At 37.7% G+C, this 24,070-nt stretch overlaps 1 protein-coding gene across 3 annotated transcripts in view; it reads left to right on the top strand.

The window, feature by feature from the left end:
* Tmem170a (transmembrane protein 170A) overlaps window positions 1–24,070 on the top strand; it is a 129,551-nt gene that overhangs the window by 47,098 nt on the left and 58,383 nt on the right. For all 3 annotated transcript variants that reach the window (XM_071604957.1, XM_071604956.1, XM_027933186.2), the window contains exon 5: window positions 1,980–2,099. In XM_071604957.1, the coding sequence (XP_071461058.1) occupies window positions 1,980–2,099 (120 nt within the window). The remainder of the gene's footprint in view (window positions 1–1,979; window positions 2,100–24,070) is intronic.

Here is a 24,070-nt window from a genome sequence, read left to right as displayed (position 1 = left end):
TTTGATAGCCAAATCTATTATTGCTTATTAAAAATGGAGTTATTCTAGGAATACTATCTGAAGAGTAATCTGTATTAGTGTCAATTATCAAAAGCCCTGAGAAATGTACCAATTTATGTAACATGTTTTTAGTGAATATGGATAAGAGTTTGACACTAAGAAATAAAGATTTCTCCACATGTTATACATTCTTTATGCCCCCTCTGTGGCGCTCTATATCATGTAGCATCACATCTTGATTTCATGGTTGGCTGTCATGCTGGACTGTGAGCTCCTTAAGGGCAGAAGCCATGTTGTATTTCTGTGCACATCCAATATCTTAACATAGTGCCTGCATCTGGTTGCTTTTCAAAAAATGCTTAATTAGGTGCCTGCTACAAAAAGTCATGTCAGTCTTACAGTAAAACAAGAAAACACAAAACCAAAATGTGTTGCATAAGTGCTGCTTTCCTTTTTCTGTAACTTGGGCCACTTCATCTTCATCTTTTCTTTCATCATTATTTTAAAATTTCACAATGTTGTGCCTTGATATGATTTTGCTTTGTCAGGTGTTCTGTGGCTTTCCCTAATACTGGGGATTGAACCCAGGGGCGCTCTATCACTGAGCCTACATTTCCTGATCTTATGTTTGGTTTTGAGATAGAGTCTACTAGTTGCCAAGGCTGGCCTGGAATTTGCGATCTTCCTGCCTCAGCCTCCTTGAGTAGGTGGGATTACAGGTGTGCACCACTGAGCCTGGCTTCTGCTTTTTTTTGTGGAATGTCATCCTTTACTTAAAGGAAATTTTCTTTTATTATCGTAACCTCCCAGTTTTCTCTCTTTGAAATTCATAATAGTGGAATTGATGCAGTGACGTTAGATGAGGCGAGGATTGGGTAACAAATGAACTCCACACCTCAGTAGCATAATGTAGTATATGTATTTCTTTTTGGTATGACTCCACTATGAGTTGGGTGGCAACACTATCCTCTAGAGCATGTGACCTTAGAAGGTGCTATGGTAAGGGAAGAATGAATCAATAGATTTTTCACTTAATTCTGTTTTAAGAATGGGCTTTAGTCCTTTCCTTTGTGAGTCTGGACTTTCTGTGGTTTTTGTTTCTTCAAAGGGTAACAGGGTCCTGCTGGCTTGGGAGTGGAGGGCAGTAGCCTGTGTATTGAGTTGGAAAAGGGATCTGAGGCCTAGTTTCTCCTGAAACAGACTCTCAGGTGGGTTCAGCCTACTTTACTCCTCCACCTTCTTCAAAATTCCTGTCATCTCAATTGAATGAGCTTTTGAGGGTGCTGTCATACAGATTGGCTTGCTTGTTTGGGGCCATTCTGCATGACTGTCAGCCATCTGTTGCTAGAGTGGTGCTGTGTGGCAAACCATGCCAGTCTTGGTGGTAACAACAGTAAACATGCATTTTTTTCCTCATTTGCCTCTGGGTATGTGGTGTTTGGCCAATCCTATGTTGGCTACAAGCTTAACCATCATTTTGTGCCACTTGTATACAAGACACAGTACTAGGTTCAGGAATGAGATGATCCTTAATAAGAAAATTCGTCCTTGAAGGTGAATAGACTTATGTTCCCTCAAGGTGGATTTATAGGATTTTCCTATCATTATTCTTGGCCAGTGTTTTTCTGAATGAGTGGTTGAACATGACTCACACATTTTGGTTTTGTATTTTCTTGTTTTACTGTAAAACTGACAAGACTGACTCTGGAGTGTGCTTCCTGCTGACAGCTGTAACGGGAGGACTTAGGGGGATAAAATTTACATGCATTGTTGTTTTACTTGTTAACTTTAGTCAGTGAAAAAGCTTTTATCTAGAATACTGTAGTAAACTTTTATCCTAAAACTCAACAGCCAGAATTTATTAAAAGCCCTATGATGGATATGTTTCTAGTTCTCATTATTCTCTTTTTACTAGATTTTGTTTCTCTCTCTCTCTTTATTCCTCTTGTGAATTTGATGTCTCTTTTTCCTTGGAACAGGGTAACAAAGGAAGTGGATGCTACATCTAAAGAAGCCAAATCCTTCTTCAAGCAAAATGAGAAAGAAAAACCACAGGCTAATGTCCCTTCAGCTGTGCCGTCACTCCCTGCTGGGTCAGGGTGAGTACTCAAGTCTCAGTCGCAGGTGTACTGGGCACTTTGGAAAAGCTGTTTTCCGTGCAAGGACCTGCCTTAACTGCAGCGCTCATGGCTCCTTTCCTGAGAGAAGGAATTATGCTGCTGAACTATTACACTATGCTGCCTTTGCTGAACTATTTACCAAGATGGAAGAGGCAAAGGAAAATGGGCCGTAGGTCTCCTTTAATTCCAGCCTGAAGGAAGCCCTGGTTTACAGTGTTGACCGCAAAGCTGAACATGTAAAGTTTATATTTAAAAATAATAAATTTTGAATGATAATATTTAGCAGTTCATCAGAACTTTGAATGAAGATTTGAGTTGAGTATTCGCTCCCATCCCCCATGACTTCAAAGGAACATAAAAAGGTCAAGCCAGGCACAGTGGCATGTGCCTGTAGTCCCAGCTACTCAGGAGGCTGCAGCAGGAAGATCACTTGAATCCAGGTGTTCGAGGCCAGCCTGGGCAACATAATAAAACCCTGCCTTAAAGAAAAATGGTGAATCAAAGGTGACTTGTAGATAGTTTTCTTAACATATTGTTTTGAATTTAATGTTTTCTTCCTTTGTATTTTCTATGTAACTTGAATTATCTTTAGCTGAAGATTAGAATTCTTGGTCTTTGTAAAAAATAAAGCATCATAGTAAATAAGAAAGTGGCAGCCTGCAGCCACGAGACTGCACACAGACCGCATCCCCTGCACAGCTCTGATTACCCAGCTGACTCCTAAAGAAATTTCTGTGTTCTTAATATCCCTAGATGTTTGGGATAGAACAGGTGTCTCTAAATTGGCTTCTTTGACCCTTACTTCTTCCTTCTGTGTCACTTCTTCCTTCTCTCCAAACTTGTGTTTGGTTCAAATAGTAAACTTTTATTTCTTCTACATTTAAAAAGAAAAAAGATGATTTTTCTATTAGATGGTGAGCTTTCTAGGGCAGGCCTTTCTAATTTTTGCAGCCCTGACTCTAAACAATCCTGTGTTATGCTGGCATACTCTCTTAGGATGTGTCTGCCCAGTCCTGAGTCAAAGGTTTGCATGCGAGTCGAGTCATTTATGTGAGAGGTGATTCCAGAAAGTCCCAGAAAAGAGGTGAAAGGGAGAAAGCAGCTGTTTAAGGGTTGTTCTTAAACAGGTTGCTGCTAATAGTGGCTGCCACTCAGCCCTGCTGAGAAACTTTGAGACTATGAAGAACAGAGTGAGGAGCCAAGAAGCTCAGATATTTACCCTCCAGTTCTGGCCTGACATTGGCTCAGAATTGCTTCTGCATGTTCCCTGCACTCAGTCCTCTGGCCATGAGCTGTAGGTGCTTGGGAGTACAATGATCCAGCATGTTCCTTGGTGATTAACGTGGGGCGATGTGGAGGGAGCTCCTTCCACTCTGCTACATTGCCTTGCACCAATCTTTATTTCCCTACCTAATTGTTCTGCACTGGAGCTCCCAGGTAGCAGAAATCAATGGTGTTCAAAGAAATCTCAGAAGGAAAAGGATTTGACTGCTTGATACCACAGTAAAATTGACACAAAGCAGATGAACGTCTCTATAGAAGAGTAGAACTTCATGGAAATGTGAAGAATTCTCCAGACCTGGCCCTGTTAATGTTCCCTGGGTCAGCATGCCTTCAATCTGTGATCTGCATTTATTAGTTAAAATATTGCTATATTTTATTCTATAAAATATTTATTTTAATTATTGATGTGCTTCTCCTGGGTGACAAAGATAAACAGTTTTTAGTGAGGGTTGAGATAAAAAGCACATAGGAATCTGTAGGCTGATGAAGTGTGTTTTTAGCCTTTTATTCATTGTATTGTCTGAAGGGGTTCTCTTCAGACCAGTAGCTTTCAGGTAGTATTGTCACCAGAGAAGAGAGATTTCTGAAGAACAGTCCAGGGAGTTCCCAGAGAGAAGGGTAACTTGACTTAGGACCAGCTGCATTCTTGTCATACAAAAATAAAAGAATTTCAGCACCCACCCACCAAAGGCATAGATAAGTTTATTTAGGATTGCTTACCTGTTCAAGGGAGAATGTAGGCTATCTCCAAAGGGAGAGAGAACCTCAGACTAAAAAGTCAAAAGACTGCCATCCATAGTAAGGAATACATTCTACATTATGTGCTTTTAAACTCATAAAAATAGATTTGTAAAAAACGGGAATAAAAATTTGGTGAGATGATTTTGGTTTTCAGTATTGGGGATTGAAGCCAGCACCTCACACATGCTAGGCAAGCAGTCTGCCACTGAGCTACATCCCTAGCACCCTTTTTTTTTTTTAAAAAAAAAAAAAAGGTAAGGTCTTTATATTGTCTAGGCTTGCCTCAAACTCTTGGACTCTAGCTGGGGGTGCAGCTCAGTTGTAGAGTCCTTGCTTCACATGCACAAGGCCCTGGGTTCTATGCAGCACACAGAAAAACAACAAATTCTTGCACTTAAGCCATCCTCCTACCTCAGCCTCCCGAGTCGCGAGGACTACAGATGTACACTGCTGTGCACTTACTGAAATGATATTTACACCTATTACATATGATTCACTTTGATTTTCTGTTTAGTATGTGTCATTTAAAAAATGTTATTACCCCTGAATTGATTTTGCAGTCTACTATGACTTGAATTTGGCACATATTGCTCTAGGCTACATATGGAATTAGCCTTCAGCAGCTTTTACATAGGTTACCAGACTTGCATCTGCTGTTATTAAACAGGTTTTCTTGGATTTATTAAAAGTATTGTTATGAAAGTGACCTTAGGATATAACTACCAGATAAAAAAAGAAATTCTTTTACATTGTGTTTCTAGCATAGTTTCAGCTAGCACGGTTTTTACTTCTAGCTTCCATCGTATCTCTTAATAATCCCTATTGATGCAAAATTCTACATGGAATTTATATATTTCAGAAAGTACTCTGCAGAGTGTGGAGACAGCTAGGGGAGAGAGAAATGTCAGCTTGACAGTCAGCTTGGGTAAACTTCTGGGTTGCTCACATGAAAATCTCTCTCTCCTGTTCCTGTATTCTTGCTGCCTTTCTAAAATAAGAAATCTGCTGAGATGATATCTGTATTAGGGAGACCCAGCAGGAAACAGATGGTATCCTCAAATTCCGATACTTTGAGGAGAGCTTAATAACTCACAAAGTAATGGAAAAACCACAGGGACAGGAATAGTGTGGTGTCCCTGGGGCTAGTAATAATGAGACTCCATTGGATCTGTAGGCCCAAAGGGGCAAGAGAAGGGAACAGTCATTGGCAGTGGAAGACAAGATTATGTGGAATGGGCTCACCCCAAAGGAGCTGAGATCTTCAGCTGGGCCATGGACCCTCCCAGGGAAAAGGAAAGGGAACATATGTTCAGATATCCTTTTCTTCTCTCCCTCCTATCTCTTGCCAGGGTATTTCATTGCCCATTGCAGATTGTTAGAGGAAAAATTACTCTGACACTTATTAAAATAGTCAGGAAGACTTGATTGAGGACTTGTTTTGATAGGTATCAAGAATAAAAGAGCTCAATTCTGTTATGTACAAAGATAGCAGAAAGGAGAGCCACTGGGTGGAAAAGTACTAAGAGGGTAGAGGGATTCTTGCTAAAGGCAGGTACGGTGATTGAATTATAAATGTAGGGGATTCTCTGTAAACTGACTTAGCAGGATTCCTTCTAAAACTGGTCATGCCCAGCAAGGACAGGAGTCAACATCTAGGCTTAGTTGAGAATAGGAGTGAGAGGAGTCTGGCTATAGTTTGATTAAGGAAAATTGTTTCTACAGGGCAAGTTTCTGGGGCAGAGAGGACAAGGGAGTGGGCATAGAGGGAATCTGATAATTATACCAGGAACTGTTCCAGGGAAATATTTTTTAGTAGACGAAGGAACTGCTGACTCCTTTATAAAGGAGGTAAAGTGAAGTTTGACCAAAATCAATTTCTTTGAAAGCTATAATGGAACATTACGGATTATAACCTTGTCTACCAAATGCCTGATTAAAAGTCCTCAGAGTTGTGCATGAAAATGGGGATACATTTAATTAAGATACATTGTGTCTTGAATTTCTGATAAATCCAGAATGACCTTCAAGATTGGCCTGCTCATTTTTCTGAAATGCATTTTGAAAAGCTTTTATGATTGCAATTATGCTTGTAAAGAGACACTGCCAAGAGAATTCACTTGCTCTGGGGTGTCGAGTGGACTCATTTTGTCAGTGCAAAGATTGATCTTCTGCAGACTTCACATGCAGAGCATGGGGAGGTGTTTTCAGGGAAGAATCTACTGGCATAATCTAATATATTAAAAGAAATAAATGCTTGGTGCAGTGGTGCATGCCTGTAATCCCAGCGGCTCAGGATTCAAAGCCAGCCTCAGCAACGTAGTGAGGCCCTAAGCAACCTAGCAAGAAATAAAAAATAAAAAGGGCTGGGATGTAGCTCAGTGGTTAAGCACTCCTGGGTTCAATTCCTGGTACCAAAAAATAAATTAATAAAAAATAAATTTAAATATATATATTTCTTCATGTAGTAAAATATTTTTCCATTGACATTTTCACTTTGGGAGCTGCTTTACCTTATAGAAATTACACAACAGAAACATTTTGTTTATTTTCCTTTTCTCTAAACAGATTTAAGCAATACAGGAAGGCCAAAGCAGAAGAGTAAAACATCCTGTCCCACATCTTTTGCTAGCAAATAAGAACAGATTCAGAGGAACAAATGTTTGTAACTGGAAATGCATTTCCTCCACATGTTTAAAATAGCACACTGCTTAGACTATAAAAAGCCAAAGTTTATGCTTTGAGAATGGAGTAAACTGTCTTTTAATTAGAGGCCGGAATCAGACTACAAGAAGTACACTGTCTGTGTTTGGTGATAGAAAGCACAGTGCTTACTTGGTGTGTCTAAATTCCCATGGTCTTGTCATCCCAAGCCCGCGATCACCTCTTCCCCCACATCTTTTTATTTTTTTTATTTATTTATTTTTCCAGTCCTTTTTACTACCTCTTCTATTCATTACCTGCACTCAGCTTCTGCCAGCATGTACTAGTAACTGCTTGACCAGGCTTCAGCCCCTCATTTGCTACATTTGCTTTCAACCTGGCATTTATTACTTATTCTGTTAGTCTTCAAATTTTATAATCCTAACTGTAGGAATTGACTGAGGATGTGGCTCGCTGGTAGAGCACTTGCCTGGCATGCCAGAGGCCTGGGTTTGCTCCTCAGGCATTGAGGGCCTGCTGTTTAGCCTCCTCCTTATAGATTGGGAATGACCTAGAGTAGTAAAACCTACTATTTTCACATGTGGTTTTCTCATCATCTTGGTTTCTTGAGCAAAGAAAAATGCCTTACTGTTGAATTTCAAACAACCTTATGGGTGGTGTCAGTTTAAGCAGTGTTTGTCCCAATGGTGAATAGAATTCTTCATAGTGCTATACTTATGATCAAGACCCAGACTAGTTGGGCGCAGTGACACACACCAGTAATCCCAGTGGTTCCAGAGGCTGAGATAGGAGGATCACAAGTTTAAAACCAACTGCAACAAAAGCAAGATGACTGAACAACTCAGTGAGACTCTGTCTCTAAATTAAATACAAAATAGGGCTGGGGATGTGGCTGAGTGGTTGAGTACCCCCAAGTCCAATCCCTGGTATACCCCCATCCCCCAAAATAGACCCAGGCCTGACCCAGTGGTTGGCCAGTTTTCAGTGTATTTGCCCAGTCCCAGAACCTTTGATTTGTGCAATAGTCTTCTGTCTGGGCAGTTGACTGATCTCTCCCACTCCCCTTGAGTGAGTCAATATAAATTTTACTTGTGGTGTTTGTTTTGTTTTGTTGTTTTTAGTTTTAGGTGGACACAATTTTTATTTTTATTTTATGTGGTCCTGAGGTTTAAACCTAGTGCCCCATGCTTGCTAGGTGAACACTCTACCACTGAGCCACAACCCCAGCTCATACTCATGGTTTTAAGTTTCAAAATTTCTCAGTATATTGTCTTTTGATACAGAACATTAACCATTTCACATAAAGTAATAAAAATCAGACACAATGTTGGGAAGAAGTGTTTCTGATATTCAATTAGAATCTCTTGTTATGATGATGAAACAATCAGATATCTAGCCTATGATGATTTGATTAGTTGATTGCATTACTGGGGATCAAACCCAGAATGCTTGCATGCTATGCAAGGGCTCTACCACTGAACCATATCTTCAGCCCAAGGGCCTCTAACCTTTGAAGGATTGCTGTCATGTTGTTGGGAGTGTGTTTTTTAAAACAGGACCTAATTTTTGCTAAAAAGGGAAGAGGGGGCTCTGGATTATTCAACAGCAAGTACATTTATATCAACAACAAAAAGAGCTACCTTTGAATCTGACATCATTTCCTGGTTTGATCCTTTTGTGAGACTCATGATCAGTTGGCATGAGCCCATGTACCTGGGGAATAGATCTGCATATGAGGTCATATGATGCAAGAGAATGGCCATTCCAAAAGGAAATCCCGCTTGTTTCAAAAGAGTAACTGTTATGAGGGCTTATTGCTAAATATTGTAATAGTTAAGGTAATTAGAGCAGCTGAGTACGGGGGCTCACACCTGTAATCCCAGCAATTTAGGAGGCTGCGGGCAGGAGGATTGAAGAGTTCAAAGGCAGCCTCAGCAGCTGGTGAGATGCTCTAACAACTTAATGAGACCCTATCTCAAATAAAAAGGGCTGGCTGGGTATGTGGTTCAATGGTTAAGTGCCCCTGAGTTCAGTCTCCAGTCCTTTCTCCTCCCAAAAGGAGAGAGAGAGAGAGAATTAGACGAAGGCAAATTTTTCAGCAAACATAACCTATGATATTTTTTTAAATTTAGAAGTGATTTTCTTTAAGGGAAGAAATGATGTCAGTTAAATATTTTATAATGGGTTGTACTCTTTTTTCTTAAAAACTGCTTTATTGCGATATAATTCATATATTGCATAATTCACCCATTTAATTAATACCCATGACATATCCACAGGGTTGCACATTCATAGTGCTATGCAGCCATGATCATTTTTATCACCCCCAAAAGAAACCCTGAACCTCTTAGAGGTCACTCTTCAGCCCTATCCCTGTCCCCATCCCCACCTCCACACTCTCACCACTCCCAGTCAATCACTAATCTACTTTCTGTGTCTAGATTTGCTTATTTCGACTTTTCATATGGTTGGAATCCTGTCATATTTGTCCTTTGGTGTCTGGCTCTTTGACTTAGCATATGCTTTCAGGGTCCATCCATCTTGTAACATTTATCTCTGCTTCATTCTTTTTTATGTTTTTTTTTATTCATACAGTAGAATGAATAATCTTTCATGATATGACTGTACCATGTTTAGTTTATCCTTTCACTAGTTGGTGGACATAGTGTGGTTTCTAGTTTGGGGCTGTTATGAACAAAGTTTCTGTGAACTGTTGTGTACAAATTTTTATGTGGTTATCTTGAGTATGTAACTAGGAGTGGAATTGCTGGCTTATGTGGTAACTTGGACAGCCTCTTGAGTAGGAGAACGAGCCATAAGGGAAAGTTCAGGAGCGCAGCTTAGGGGTAAGGTGCCTTTTGTGCCTCAGCTTCTTCCGTTGTCACATCTCTGAAGCACATAGCTTTATATGTAAGCTCCAGCTGTCAGATAAAGAGACGAATGAAAAAACTATAATATAATGATGAGGGAAGAGAAAAAAAGCAGTTTTCTCCGTCCAACTTAATTCTGGAAGTAATAAGAGGGAATTAAGTCTTTTGGTTTGTTTCCAAAATCAGCTTCAAGCTTTCTACTCTGTGAGATTTCCTAGTTGATGACATTTCTGGATTTTAGTTTAGTTGACTCACAGCTGGCCCTGTCCTGATTTTATTACTGTTTGTAAATAGATATTCTTGATCTTCCCACTGAATTTTGAATTAAACTTTGTTATTTGTAGCGGATGTGGTGCTGCCAATAGAACGTGTTCAGAAATGTGTGGTAAGATTTTTTTTTTTTTTTTTTTTTTGGTCATAATGACTCAAGGAAGCCACTGGTACTTAGTGGATGGGGTTCAGGGATGTTAAATGTCCTGCATTGCTAATGTAGTTTCGGTATAGAATACTTTTCCTTTCCCAAATGCCAGCTTTACATAACCGCTTTTCCTTCAGCTTCAGGGCTCTAATTCAAAAAACTGACAATTCATGAGCCAGATCTGCTCTCCTGTTTTTTGGGGGGAGAAGGGGGTTGTTTGTTTGTTGATTTATTTACTTTTTGTACTGGGGATTGAACCCTGGGGTACTATACTTCAGAACTACATTCTCAACTCTTTTCTTATTTATATTGACACAAGCTCTCATTAAGTTGCCCAAGCTGGTCTCGAGCTTGAGATCCTCATGCCTCAGTCTCCTAAATCACTGGATCTGTATATGTTTTTATTTGGTCAGTATGTTGATTTTTAAATGACTGGACTTCTGGGTTTTTTTGAGAGATGAGACGTTTTGCTACTGCCTTTCTTTTCTACTGAAAAAATGGATTGATGCAGAATACTTTGAGTTCAGCCTTTCTCTGTCCTTAATTGGCAGTGTCACTCCTTAGCTCTTACAGGAAGCTGTTTCTCCCAAGTTTAGGGTGACATGTTTCTCTTGAATGCCCATGTGAGTTTCCTTTTGGAAACAATTTGCTTTCTAGAATTAAAAGAATTTCATCATCCTTTTTAAAAGAATAAATACTTCCTATTTGTTAACTGCTGAGTCACATTTAAGGCACAGTGCTAAGTGTTTTCCCTGCATTAATTCATTTAGTCAACATAAACACTTAAGAGGTAGGTGCTACCTCTTACTGCGTCCATAGTTGAGCTTCATGCCCATTTCACAAATCAGGACACTGAGGCTTAGAGAGACTTAAAGAAACACTTAACTTGGTGGGGTTACAGAGTTGATGATTACTGGAGCCAGAACTCTAGTCCAGATCCATTTGAGAACAAAGCCTGAGCTCTTTCCATGCAACTGCTCTTTCTTGCCCTCCTGTTTGATCCTGTTTGGTCCTGTTTATTTGTTAAAAGAATCTCCCAACTTTATAACTAATGAGGGAGACTTTGAAGGCTAGTGTGTAATTCCTTTATAAGTCTTTTTTCCTTTAATTATGGTTAAACCCAAGTTTTCTGTACTGTATTTCCGTATGATTTCTGCTTCATAAAATTGAAGGACTGGGGGCTGGAGTTGTGGCTCAGTGGTAGAGCACTTGCCTAGCATGTGTGAGGCCCTGGATTCGATTCTCAGCACTGCATATAAATAAATGAATAAAATAAAGATCCGTCAACATCTAAAAAAAATTTTTTTAAAAATTGAAGGACAGGAACATTTCTAAGGTGAGTTTTCAGTGTGTTTGTATGTTGATATCTGTTAACAACAGTAGAGCTGAGGACAAGATGTGATCCGGCACCAGGGGAATAATGGCTGTTGCTCTTCCCATATGATGGCCAACTCCTGCAGGGATGTGAATCATATACTGTGGGCAGTTTATGTGAGGGTTGTTCTAGGGGAGTCAAATAAGAGATGCCTGGCCCAACTTGGGTTAAGTGTATTTCTTCTGGCAGCCACTTGTTCCAGGATATGACAAACTAGAGATAGCTTTTAAAAGGATGCTTCAGCCCAGGATGGTGATGGCACATATGGGTAATCCCAGCTCTGGGGAGGCTGAGGCAGGAGGACTGCAAGTTTGAGACCAGTCTGGGTAACTTAGCCAGACCCAATCTAAAAATGAAAAATAAAAGGGATTGGGAATGTAGTTCATTGGCAGAGCACCCCTAAACTATTTTTTTTTTTTTTTGGTGCCTCAAAAAAGAAAAATCCTATTTAGAAACTAGTGGTAGTGAAGTAAATGGTTTTGCAACCCAGGTAATACTACTGCTGTTGTCTTACCTTTCAGCTGTAGAATGGTGAATTGTGTTGGAGCAAGAATGCCCATGTTCTTCAGTGAGTGCTAATACTCCATTTGGTTTTAGCTTTTTTTTTTTTGCTTAGCATGCACAAGGCCCTTGGTTCAATCCCCAGCACCCTCCAGAAATTAAATTGAATTAGACTAAAACATACCTTCTTAAGTTTTGTTGCAAATACGTAGAAACTAGATTTGAAATTAAATAAAGAAAATAATTCTTTAAAGATAAATAGTTTCGAATATTTTGAATCTGTTAATGGTGATTTCATTTACCTTCTTGATTCAGAGATATTGTTCCAGCCAAGCTAGTATTGAGAGATGTATGAATGGGGAGACTAGTGATATTCTTTTGGAAATGGGGCAGAGGGGTTGATACTTAACATTTGGATCAGGAACTGAAGTCTCTGCCAGAGTGAGCATTTAAGTGAGATGCCAAACATAGGAAAGCTTTCAAAGCAAAAACTTATTCATTTGTAGTTACCAGGATGGGGTAATCTTTGATAATTTAGATTGGATACCTACAGCAAATACAATGAATTTAGGAAGTGTCACTAATGGTTTTCAGAGTCGTCCACAGTTGAACAAATTCTAGTGTTCTTAGAAGGAAAATCTTATAAGGAAATGAACTTTATTACACACGGCAGCCTTTTTCCTTTATTCTTATTCTTGAATTATAGTCCCAACAAGTTTCAAAAAGAAAAAAAAAAAAAAAAACATGGTTTTAAGAGTGAGATGTTTATCTGTATTTTAAACTTGTAAAACTAATTTTCTATATTTTCTTACACTTTTGACCATTCTGGATTTCTCTTGGTGTAAAAAATGAGTCTTTAAGCACTTTTGGTGCTTCTTGGGTGTGTAGAAGAGAAGAGTCAAAGTTTATTCAGTATAATAATAGATAGTTATTTAGGAATAAGAATGTGAAGACCCTCATTTAAGGAGAGTTGTGATGCTCTCGGCATGAAGAGAAAATTCTAATTAACTTTGTAACATTTATTTGTTGGTAGTTACTTCTTCATGGACTTTGTCTTTTAGTGTGCACTAGAGGGCAGAGTTCCCCCTGAAAAGACAGCTCTCAGGAACCTGAAACATTTCTAGGACAGATATATAAGTGTGGTATGTTTTTATTTTCTGATTAGGGTCATTTCTTGATATGAGATTTCTTTGTTCTATGCAGTTTCTTCATTTTTATTAGAATTTGTTTTCAACCCTACATATGTGTTTATTAGAGAAATATTTTTTTCCCTCTCATTTTTGTCCTTGAGATGCAGAAGTGTTTTTGTTGCTTGTGGGTTTACTTTTTAAATTACATACAAGAAAGTAAAAATGACCTATATTCTTACCACTTAAATTTTTTCAGGAAAAAAAAAAGGTCTTTTTTTTTTCATTTCTGCCTGCCTAATTCTTTATTCCCAGCCCCAGAGGCTAATAGTTTTGTGCTTTTGTTAACTGTTTATCAGTTGTATGCAGATCCTTCCCTGTGCCATTTTGACATATTGTTTTGATACATACAGTTAAGGAAAAAATGCACTCAGTTTGTCTATATTGGTCTGCAACTTTTTTGTGGTGCTGGGGATTGAACCCAGAGCCTTGTGCATGCAAAGCACTCTACCAACTGAGCTATATCCCCAGTCCTGCAACTTATATTTTTATCTAACAGACACTCTTGGATATCTTTCCAGGTTTAGTATAAAAATCTTGTTTTCCTTTTTTAACACTTACCTGGTACTCCATTTTGTGAACGTACCATAATTTGAGTGGCCCTTCCCTTCCTGATGAACATTTAGTTTTCCAAACTTTACAGTTAAGAATAATTCTGTAATAATCCTTGATCATGTATTTTTATGTTCTCATTCTGTCATTTCTGTCATTTCTTCTAAGCAATCTTAGAAGGGAGATTGCTAGGCCATTAAATGTGTGCATTTTAAATTCTAACAGAGGTAGCCAAAAGTAATACCGATTTACCCATATTACATGAGAGTGCCTATTTCCAATACAATCACCAGCATCCATCAGGATATTCTCTATAATCACTATATCAACCAAAACTTCTTAACATGCTTATCTGAGTTGTGCCTTACAATTTCCACTCCGTTGAAAACCTCCACTGAAAATAGACTTTTATTTCAAAAATTAAACTAATGCTACATTTTTGTGCATTTGTTAAGTGTATACAGAATGAATACATTAGATTTGGGTATTGTAGCTATATCAAATCATCAAAGTAAATTCTCAATTTAAGTTCAGGTTTTAAAAAAATAATCTGTATCTTATGAACACTAAGAGAAATTATGAGCCACTTTGGGTACTGTATAGTATTGATCCTTTGAAAATATCTTGTGTTGAAAGTTACTAGCCCCCAAATTTCTAATGTGAGTGAAGAATGTTCATTCAAAGCATGACTATCAGCGATTCATGTATGCTGGCAAGGTTCTGATAAAGGAATCTTAATACCATTTTGTGGATGGCTGTGATTATATATGATTATACAGAAAAATTCATATTAGATAAATATTTTTGTTTTGATTGGAGAATTTTTCTTATAAGAGAGGCTGAGCAGCTGTGTTCTATTTATTTTGGTTAGGGATTGAAAATCAGACTGGTCTGAAATCTGTCACTTATTATATTCGGTCACTTAGTCCTGGATTCTTGCCAAAGTTGTTATTCAAGTGAACCTATGATAAAATTCAGCTGAAATAATTTAAAACTAGGCTAGTATTTCCATATCACTAAGAAAATAGCAGCCTAGGCAAACATACGTATTTAGACTTAATAATCTGGATGTTTAAGATCATTATAAAAAAATCACAGCCTTTTGATAATTAGCTTGCTTGAATTTGAATGTTGTACATTGTCAGCGGTTGCAACTTTGAGGGTGAGCAGGAAAAGCCCATGTTTTGTATTGATTTCTGCTTTGAGCTGAGATTCTTTAGGTCCAGCTGCTTGAGTGATGGCATGCTATGGGAGGTGGAAGCCAAAGGAGGAGTTTTCTCCACAGCCAGATAGCGCATGACATGACTTGTTTGGACCCAAAGTGAGATCTGGTAAGATCCAAGGAGTACCAAGTACAAATCACTCTTATCTTGGTTGCTTGTATGGAGTGGCTACCTTCAAAGGAAGGATTTGAGGAAAAGTTCCATTTAAGATGGAATCCACATCATTAGGTCTGCTTCCCAGCATGTTTCTGTGTTGTGCCCTGGACTAACTAATTCAGGCTTTTTACAGCATTTCAGAAAGTCATCCCATTTTGTCCCAGGTTAGATCAGTTTCTCAGTGCTGGTATGGTGAATGAAGCCAGCTTTCCTATTGGGGTATCTTGAGTCAGTTATTTTTTACAGTATCATGCAGGCCTAAGCCAGGCAAAAGTTCACCTGTGTGAAGGCCTGGGATTAAGTTGTATTTCTCAGAAGTGGGTATGAATTTGTTTCTTCTAGGTGTCCTGGTTAAAGGACCTAGAGTTGTAGCTCAGTGGTAAAGTGCTTGAGCATCGGGCCCTGGGTTCAATCCCCAACTCTGAAAAAGGGTCCGGGGGAAGGATCTAGATGTTCTAGTTATGTTGTTTTCTTAGTTTGGACTTCCTGGACCATTCATGTACTATAATTTTGAACCCCAAATCTATATGAGTGATAAACTCACAAATTCTATTTTCAGAAGAGACTTTCCCTACTCCGCTACAACCTAACCAAAGACAAACTTTCTTGTTTGCTCCCTGGGCTATTAGGTGAATTTTTTCCCCATTCTGTCCTTTCATTGAGGATGCATAGTTTCCACTTTAGTTAGGATTTTAGTTCCAGTTCCCTACCTTTTGTAAACCCAAGGCCAATACTTTGTTCATGTGGCTAACGAAACCCAAGCCCGGAAGTTATTAAAAGTCTTCCCCCTCTTCAGCCCCCCCCCCCTCAGCTCATGTGGTACTACTGCGGTTTTCAGTTCCTTCTTTGAGTCTAGCACCTGGGGTTTTCCCTTTCTTTTTTGCGAGTTTAGCTATACATTTTAAATATTTTTAAATATATTTTGTCTAGCATTCCTGTGTCTTTTTCTGGAAGATATTTAGATTATCTTAAGTATCTCTCTCTTGCCTAAAATATGAGCTCTTTTGTTTAAGGGTAGAGATACCCTTTTTGGGGGTGTGGGGGGGTAGTTTGGTTGGTTGGTTGGTTTCCCAGCATCTAGTACAGAATTTTAAAGTTTTTCGTTGCATTTGACAAATTTGAATAGACTTAAAGGGAACATTATCTTTCTATTGTCACATAGGAAGGAATAGTCAATATCCTTTTGAAATACATTTGATGACTTTTCTTTCTTGAGCAATGTGAGGAGCTTCTTCTAGCCAAGCCCTATTGATTTTCATCATTAAAATATTTTATAACTTAAATTTTTGTTGCTTTTCTTCTCTTTTGAGCTATATTTACATTGTACCCTCTGCTGTTTTTCTCTGTTCTAGTTAGAAACAAAATACCCAAGATTTTTTTAAGTTATAGTTGGACACATACCTTTATTTTATTTATTTATTTATTTTTATGTGGTGCTGAGGATCGAACCCAGGGCCTCTCACATGCTAAGCGAGCGATGTACCGCTGAGCCACAACCCCAGCTCCCTTTTTTTTTTTTTTTTTTTTTGGTGGTGCTGGGGGATCACACCAGGGCTTCATGCATGCTAGGCAAATGCCTCACCATTGAGCTACACCCCCAACCCTAAGAATATTTAACTCTAAAACATGAATTTGCTTGCTTGAAACTCCCTTCATCCATATCAGTCTATGTAAATTCTATTTGGCTTCTTTTTAATGTCTCTTGAAAATCTTTACCTCTCATTATTGGAACCTTTTTGTTTGTTTAACATCTGACTCCTTTAGAAATCTTCAAGAAACCTCATAGATGCCACTCTTGATGGGCGCAGGAGGCATGAATCAAAATATTTGATTTCCCAGCTCCTTTGCATCTAGTTCTTAGTCACTCACGGTCCTCAGCTTTAACATTACACCTCAACCTAGGACTTTGAGTCCGGGGCTGGTGAGGCAGAGGGAAGGAACACTGAAAATTTTCTTGGGCCCTTGAGGGTGCTGGCTGCCTAGGTCTGCATATGATTTAGGTCATTGATTTGGTCTCTGAACTTGATTCTTAAGTCCTCCTAGATTTTTTAAGTAAACCAATACCTTTAAAAAAAAAAAAAAAAAAACAAACTTTTATTTTGAGAGATTATTGACTTACACAGTTATAAAATAACAGAGATCCCTTGCATCCTTGACCCAGTTTCCCCCTAAAGTGCCATCTTAATAGAACAACTGGGCTGTTGAGGTTGATACAGTCAAGGTACAAAACATTTTCATCTCCACTAGGATCCCTTATGTTTCAGTTTTATAGCTCCTTAATTCCCCTCCTTAATCTCTGGCAACCACTAATATAGAAATTTCCTTTGGGGGAGTTTTTAAACGACAGATTCTGTTTCCTTTATAGTTTTAGGGCTCTTCAAATTCTCTATTTCATAAGGGTATGTTGTGGTAATTTGTGGGCTTTGTATAGGTTGTCAAATTAGTGGGTAGAGTTCTTCAAAGTATTCTCTCACTGTCTTTTGATGTCTGTAAATGATATCCTGTTTCATTTCTGATACTAGTAATTTGTGTCCTCTCTTTTTGTCAGTCTGATAGACTCTTGTTGGTTTTATTATGTTTTCAGAGAATTTCCCCCTCCTGTCTTTGTCTTCAGTTTCACTGACTTCTACTCTGTTATTATTATTTTCTTACTTTTTGCTTGCTTTGCTTACATAGGTTGAGCATTCCTTATCCAAAAACCTAAATCAAAATCCAAAAAGCATCGGTGCTCAAAATGTCTCAAACTTTAACGCATTTTAGATTTTGGATTTTTAGATGAGGGATGCTCAACTGGTAAACTCTATGCAAATATTCTTTTTAAAAATTTTTTTTTATTATTTTGAAATCTGGAACACTTCCAGTCCCAGGCATTTTAGATAGGGGATACTTGACCTATGTGTTATTCTCCTTTTACTAGGTTCCTTGAGAGAGAGCCGAGATTATTGATTGGAGACTTTTTCTCTTTAACAGTATTTGGCACTATAAATTTCCTTCTTGCTTGTTTCATCTCTGTTTCACAAATTTTGATACATTAGTCTTATTTTTATTCTATTAATTATATTTTTAAAATTTCCCTTGAGACTTGTCTTTGGCACATGAATTATTTAAAAGTGTATAACTTCATTTCCTAGTGTTTAAAATTTTTTCTGTTGTCTTTCTACTGTTCCTTTTTAGTTTGAATACATTATCATTGGGGGAACATACTCTTTTAAGATTTCGACTCTTTTGAATTTGTTTGCATTAGTTTTGTGGTCCCAGGAGATGGCCTTACCTTGTATGTTTCAGTACGCTTAGAAAGCCCAGTATCTCTTTTTATTACTCCAATATCTTATAATAAATTCCTTTTCTGTCTAAATTAGCCAGTTGGTCTGTTTTACATCTAAAAACTCTAGTATTCCTTTAGAACTGCACTTAGTAGTGTTTATTGTAATTACTCAACTGAACTCCCAGTTGGCTTACCTGTTAGTTTCCCCACTGCACTGTGAGCTTGAGGGCATAGATCTTATCTTTTCTTTGTTTGTCCAACTTGGTGTGTGGTAAATAACTTACAAGTATTTAAATGAATGAGTAAATGAATAGCTTTTATTAATGGTGATTATGTTTAAAAAGTAATGCATAAGGGACTGGTGATATAGCTCAGTTGGTAGAGTACTTGGCCTCGCATGCACAAGGCCCTGGGTTCAGATCCCCAGCACCACACACAAAAAAGTAATGGGTAAGGCTGAGGGTGTAGCTAGGTGGCAGAGAATGTGCTTAGTATGCGCTAGGCCCTGGGTTTGGTTCCCAGCACCACATTTTTTTTAAAAAAACTAATGAATAAATTTGGATCTGTTAAGATTTAATTCTTATTTTTTTGCTTATGTGTATTCTCCTGTCAGTTATAATCTCAACAGCAGGGTAGTGGTTTGGGTTCCACAGCTTGAGTTCAGGAAGTAACTAAACCCGGAAACAGACTGTGTAATATCTTCTTATATGATTAGAATGACATTTTATTTCAGCTTAATCATGCCAGAGTTCAAGCATAGACATGTGGAAAGTTTCTTACTCATTCCACAAGAACCTATTTTGCAATTCCTGCTATTTCCTTTATTTCAGGTTGACTTGTCCTCTCATAGAAGTGTTGTTCCCACAGCAGTGTATTTCACAATGCACATCCTTGTGGAGTATGCAGAAGCCCTGCCATTTGCCCGGGAGCCCTGTTTCCTAGTCAGGAAACACATGGTATTCCCTCAGCTTTTCATGTACTTTGCTGGGTTGCCTTCTGGATAACAGGAAAGCCAATTCGTTTGTTTTCTCCCATTCAGCATTGGTTAAAATGTATCTAAGGGATTTTGATGTATGATATACCCCATTACTAATTTGTTCAGGCTGTGACTGGTGCTGGGTAGAATAGATGGAAGAGATGGAAGGGACATTACAGGGACTTGAGCTTAACTTACTGCCATTTGGCCTGGTATTCTGTTTATTGCTAAGATGATTTGGAGTGACTCCCTGTTTGTTGCTTTAAGTGATTTTCTGTGACTTTTACTGGCTAGGGAGGAGGAGGTATAAAATGTTGACCTTTTTCAGTGGTTCCCCTGATTTTTAGTTCTGAGCATATAGTAGCTTCATGTCTTTCCCCTTGTGGAACTAAACTTACTAGATTGTACTTAAACACAAGAAGCCTTTTTTTTTTTTTTTTTTTAAATCTTCTCTCCTACTTAGTGTCTTCTCTTTGCCACCATATCTTTTTTTTTCTTTTTTCCCCCTTTTCTGGTTACTTGACCTGGTAGCCTTGTTATTATAGATGTTCATTAGAAATCCTGAAGAAAAGGTTTGAGTTACTTTAAAAAAACAAAAAACAAGGTTTCAAAGAGACAAGGATATATCATCTTAATTATAGTATTTCTTTGTCTTATTTATAAATGATAAACTATATCAAAAATACAGAGATGTGTGAACTCACATCAATATAGTATTAAAATGATGAAGAGCATTTTAATGATAATTCTCCTTCAAGCTGCATTAGTTTCTCAGTTTTAATCTATTTGTCATGTATCAAGTAGCATCTATGAAGTACTACTTTTTTGATTCCCCTAGCATTTGATTTTCATGAGAAGAGATAGATTAGTTATCATAGAACCATTAAGTTCCGTGAGTTTGTACAATTGTATACATCCATGTAGCCACAAGCTAAAGTAAGGTATAGCATGGTGACATCACCCCAGAAAAGGATTTTCATTATGGTAGGTTAATTTTGCCTGTTCCAGAACTTAATGTTAATCAAATCATGTATTGTTTAGCTTTTTGTGCCTGTCTTCTTTCAATCAACATAGTTTTGAGATTTATCACATTGCTATGTATATTAGCAGTTCATTTCTTTTTATATTCTGTTGATGGGCCTATGCATTGTTTTTTGAAGACATAGGTTTTTATTTATTTTAGGTGTATTTATTTAATGCTTAAGAATGGATTTGCTGGGTCACAGGGTAGATGTGCACTTAATGTTATAACAAACTGCCAAACAGATCTCCAAGGTAGTCATATTGTTTCATTTTCCTATTTCTGATGCCTAAGATTTTCACTTAGTCCATATCCTTATCTATGTGTAGTGTTGTCGGGGTTTGTTTGTTTGTTTGTTTGTTTGTTTTTAGTAAGTGCAAAAATAATGTCTCCTGTGGTTTTAGTTTGCATTGCTCTGAATACTAATGATTATATATCTTTTCATTTATATGTAATCTTTTGCAAATTTTATATGTAAAATTTTGCATTGTCTCAGTCTTACCCATTTTTATTGGGTTGTCATTCTCTTGTTGACTTGTAGTTTTTTATATATTGTGGGCCTGAGAGTGCTTTGTCAGATATAAATGCTGTGAATTTTTGTCAGTCCCTGTCTTGCCTTTTTTTTTTTTCCCCTGAAGTGTTTATATGGGCAAAAAAAATTCAATTTTGATGGGATTTGTATCTTTTTTATGCTTGGTGAATCCTAAGAAATCTGCCTAACCTGAGGTTAAGAAGTTTTTTTCTTTCTTTTTTCTTTTTTAAACTAAGGGTCGTTTTTATGTTTAAATTTTTAGTTTGGGGTACTGGGATTGAACCCAGGGGTGCTTTACCACTGAGCTACATCCCTAACCCTTTAACAGTGAAGGGCTGGAGATACAGTTCAGTTGGTAGAGTATTTGCCTCACATGCATGAGGCCCTGGGTTCAATCCCCAGCACCACAAAAAATAAATAAATAAATAACGACCCAGAAAGGCACGGAAAACAAAATGGAAGTTAATAGTTCAGTGTTTATTTTTTAGGCCTCCTTTGTCACTGACCCTATGTAGCTATTAAGCACTTGAAATGAGGTTAGTCTGAATTTTGAGGTGTGTAGTGTAAAAACCACACTAAGGTGTGAAGAATTAGTAAGAAAAAAAATAATAAGCAAGCTGTCAGTAATTTTATATCAGTTCCTTTGTTGAAGCAACATTTTGGATTTATTGGATTAAATAAAGGATTAAATATATTTTCACTTTCATATTATTTAACATGCTACTATAAATTTATAAATTATGTATATGGCTCCCGTATTCCTGTTATACAGATTTGTTGAAGACCTTTCCCTAAGCATGTATATGAATGTATATGGATGTATATGTGTATGTAATCCCCTTCTCCATTTAACAAAATCAGGGCTGGGGATGTAGTTCAGTGGTAGAGTGTTGGCCTAGCATATCCCTGGATTCAATCCCCAGCATTGCTTTTTTTTTCCTGTGGGAAGAAGGTCCCATAAGAGAAAGATATTGGTAAACTTTAGCAAGAATGAATAAAATTATTTAAATATACTTTGGCTGATTTCACTTGCTTGTGGAAGTGTTGAAGTAGTTGTGTTATTTTCATAGCTGTGGCCTATGAAATGTGCCGCCTTTTCACTTAGCACATGTTAACTGGATAAACCCAACCTTGCAGGAGCTTTTAGAAGGAGGGAAAGTGGACAGATGGGAGCAGCTGCTCCAAGAGAGGTGTGTCAAGCACACTGTCACCACTTCATCTTCAGGCCAGAGTGGTTCAGTTCCTACACCAGGAATTAAAGCTATGGTCTGATTCCATGCCTGGAAATGCCTTTAAATCAGCAAGGTCACAAGCTTTTTTCTTTCTCATACAGTTGGTAAAGTTAATTTTCCTTTTCAGCTAACAGTTTGTCCTTGGAACATAACTAAAATGTTCCTTGCTGAGGCTTTTTTAATACCCTCCCTGACACATGTTCTGGTTTATTTAGAATTGAAACAGGCATTCAGAGTGTGTGTGTGTGTGTGTGTGTGAGAGAGAGAGAGAGAGAGAGATGATGGTTTTTTCTTCCATGAAACAAAACTTGGAAGGAAAAATTGAATGAACTTTCCAAACAGTTGAGAAAATAAATGGATTTCCAGACCTGAAACTCTGAATTGAGACACAGCTAGAGTAGTCACTTAGATTTTGTTGATTCTTTCATGGAGCTATTTGATGCCCAGAGCTTCATCTGTTTTTACTTTTAATTTCTAGTATGGGTTGGGTTCTGGAACCATTTTGCAGACAATCTTGCATTGCTTCCTTAGAGAACTGGAAAGTCCCACTGATTTGGATCCTTTGGCAGCAGTTGACATTTTACTGAGATTGGTCAACAGTCTTATAATAATTGTGGGAGTGTTACTGCTGTTTAGTGTGGTTATTCACAAATAGATAATAAAATATATATGGGCTGAGGCTGTAGCTCAGGAGCAGAGAGCTTTGTCTAGCATATGTTAGGCACTGGGTTCAATCCTTAGCACCACATAAAAATAAATAAGGCATTCTGTCCATCTACAACTACAAAAAAAATTAAGAAAAGGAAAAAAAACAAACATGTATACATTCAAATTTTGGTACCAGTAGATAGTTTTGAGTTTTTCTTTTTTGATTAACTTGGACATTCTTAGCTCTTTTTCCAACTCTTCAGATTAAAACCCTGCTAATAGTTATTATTTGAGTCTCTTTAAGATTTATCTTACAGTAGAGGGAAGATGATCCCCATTGTAAGTATTGCTGGCTTCTGGGAAGGGAAGTAGGTAGAGTGCACTTGTCTGTGCTTTTGACTTGGGCAGACTTGCCTGATTCTTTATTTTTTTTTTTTTTAATTTCCCACTAGAGAACACTATTTCCTTTTCTTTTAAAATATTTATTTATTGAACAGAATACCTTTATTTTATTTGTTTATATTTTTTTTTTATGTGGTGCTGCTGATTGAACCCAGGGCCTCACATGTGTTGGGCAAGCACTTTACTGCTGAGCCACAACTCTAGCCCCAGACTTGCCTGATTCTTATTGTTGCTTTGCATGATTCATTTGGTTGTAAAATAAAAATCATAATTCCTTTTTCATGCAGTCTGTTTCAAAAAAATATGATTTCATAGAGACATTATTTAGTGTCTTAATTTGCTTTGACATAGTATTTTTTAAATGCCCACAGTTTCATTTACTTAAGATATTATCCTCAGTGGTAGAGTGTTTGCCTACCATGTGTGAGACCCTGGTTTGTATCCTCAACATCATACACACAAAAATGATATTAGCTAGTGTTTGACTATTTTACAGACAGAGTGAGAGAGATACTTATGAAGCTGTATATTATTGTTTCAGTTTGTAGCATATCCTAGGGGACATTTGGCAGTGTCTGGAGATATTTGTGGTTGTCATAACCAGAGCAGGATAGGGAATGTAACTGGCCTTTAGATTCTAAGTGTTTGAGATGCTGCTAAATATTCTACAGTACAAAGGACAGCTCCCTACAACAGAGTTCTCCCCTTCGAAATGTCAATAGTGACAGGGTTGAGAAACCTTGTTAAGCACTGCAGTGAAACCCATGAAGATATTTAGTTTGTTTTTTATCATTCTGGAATTGGCCTTTGTTGCACATGGCACAGTATATGTTTATATAGGAGATATTTGATAAAATGAATAAACTAATAAAGAAAGGTAAGTTCTGTCTTAAATTTTGTAGCAGG

The sequence above is a fragment of the Marmota flaviventris genome, chromosome 18 (genome assembly GCF_047511675.1).
Source record: "Marmota flaviventris isolate mMarFla1 chromosome 18, mMarFla1.hap1, whole genome shotgun sequence".
NCBI classification, from domain to species: domain Eukaryota; kingdom Metazoa; phylum Chordata; class Mammalia; order Rodentia; family Sciuridae; genus Marmota; species Marmota flaviventris.
Note: the sequence above shows the minus strand (reverse complement) of the source record. Positions and strands in the feature narration are given on the sequence as shown.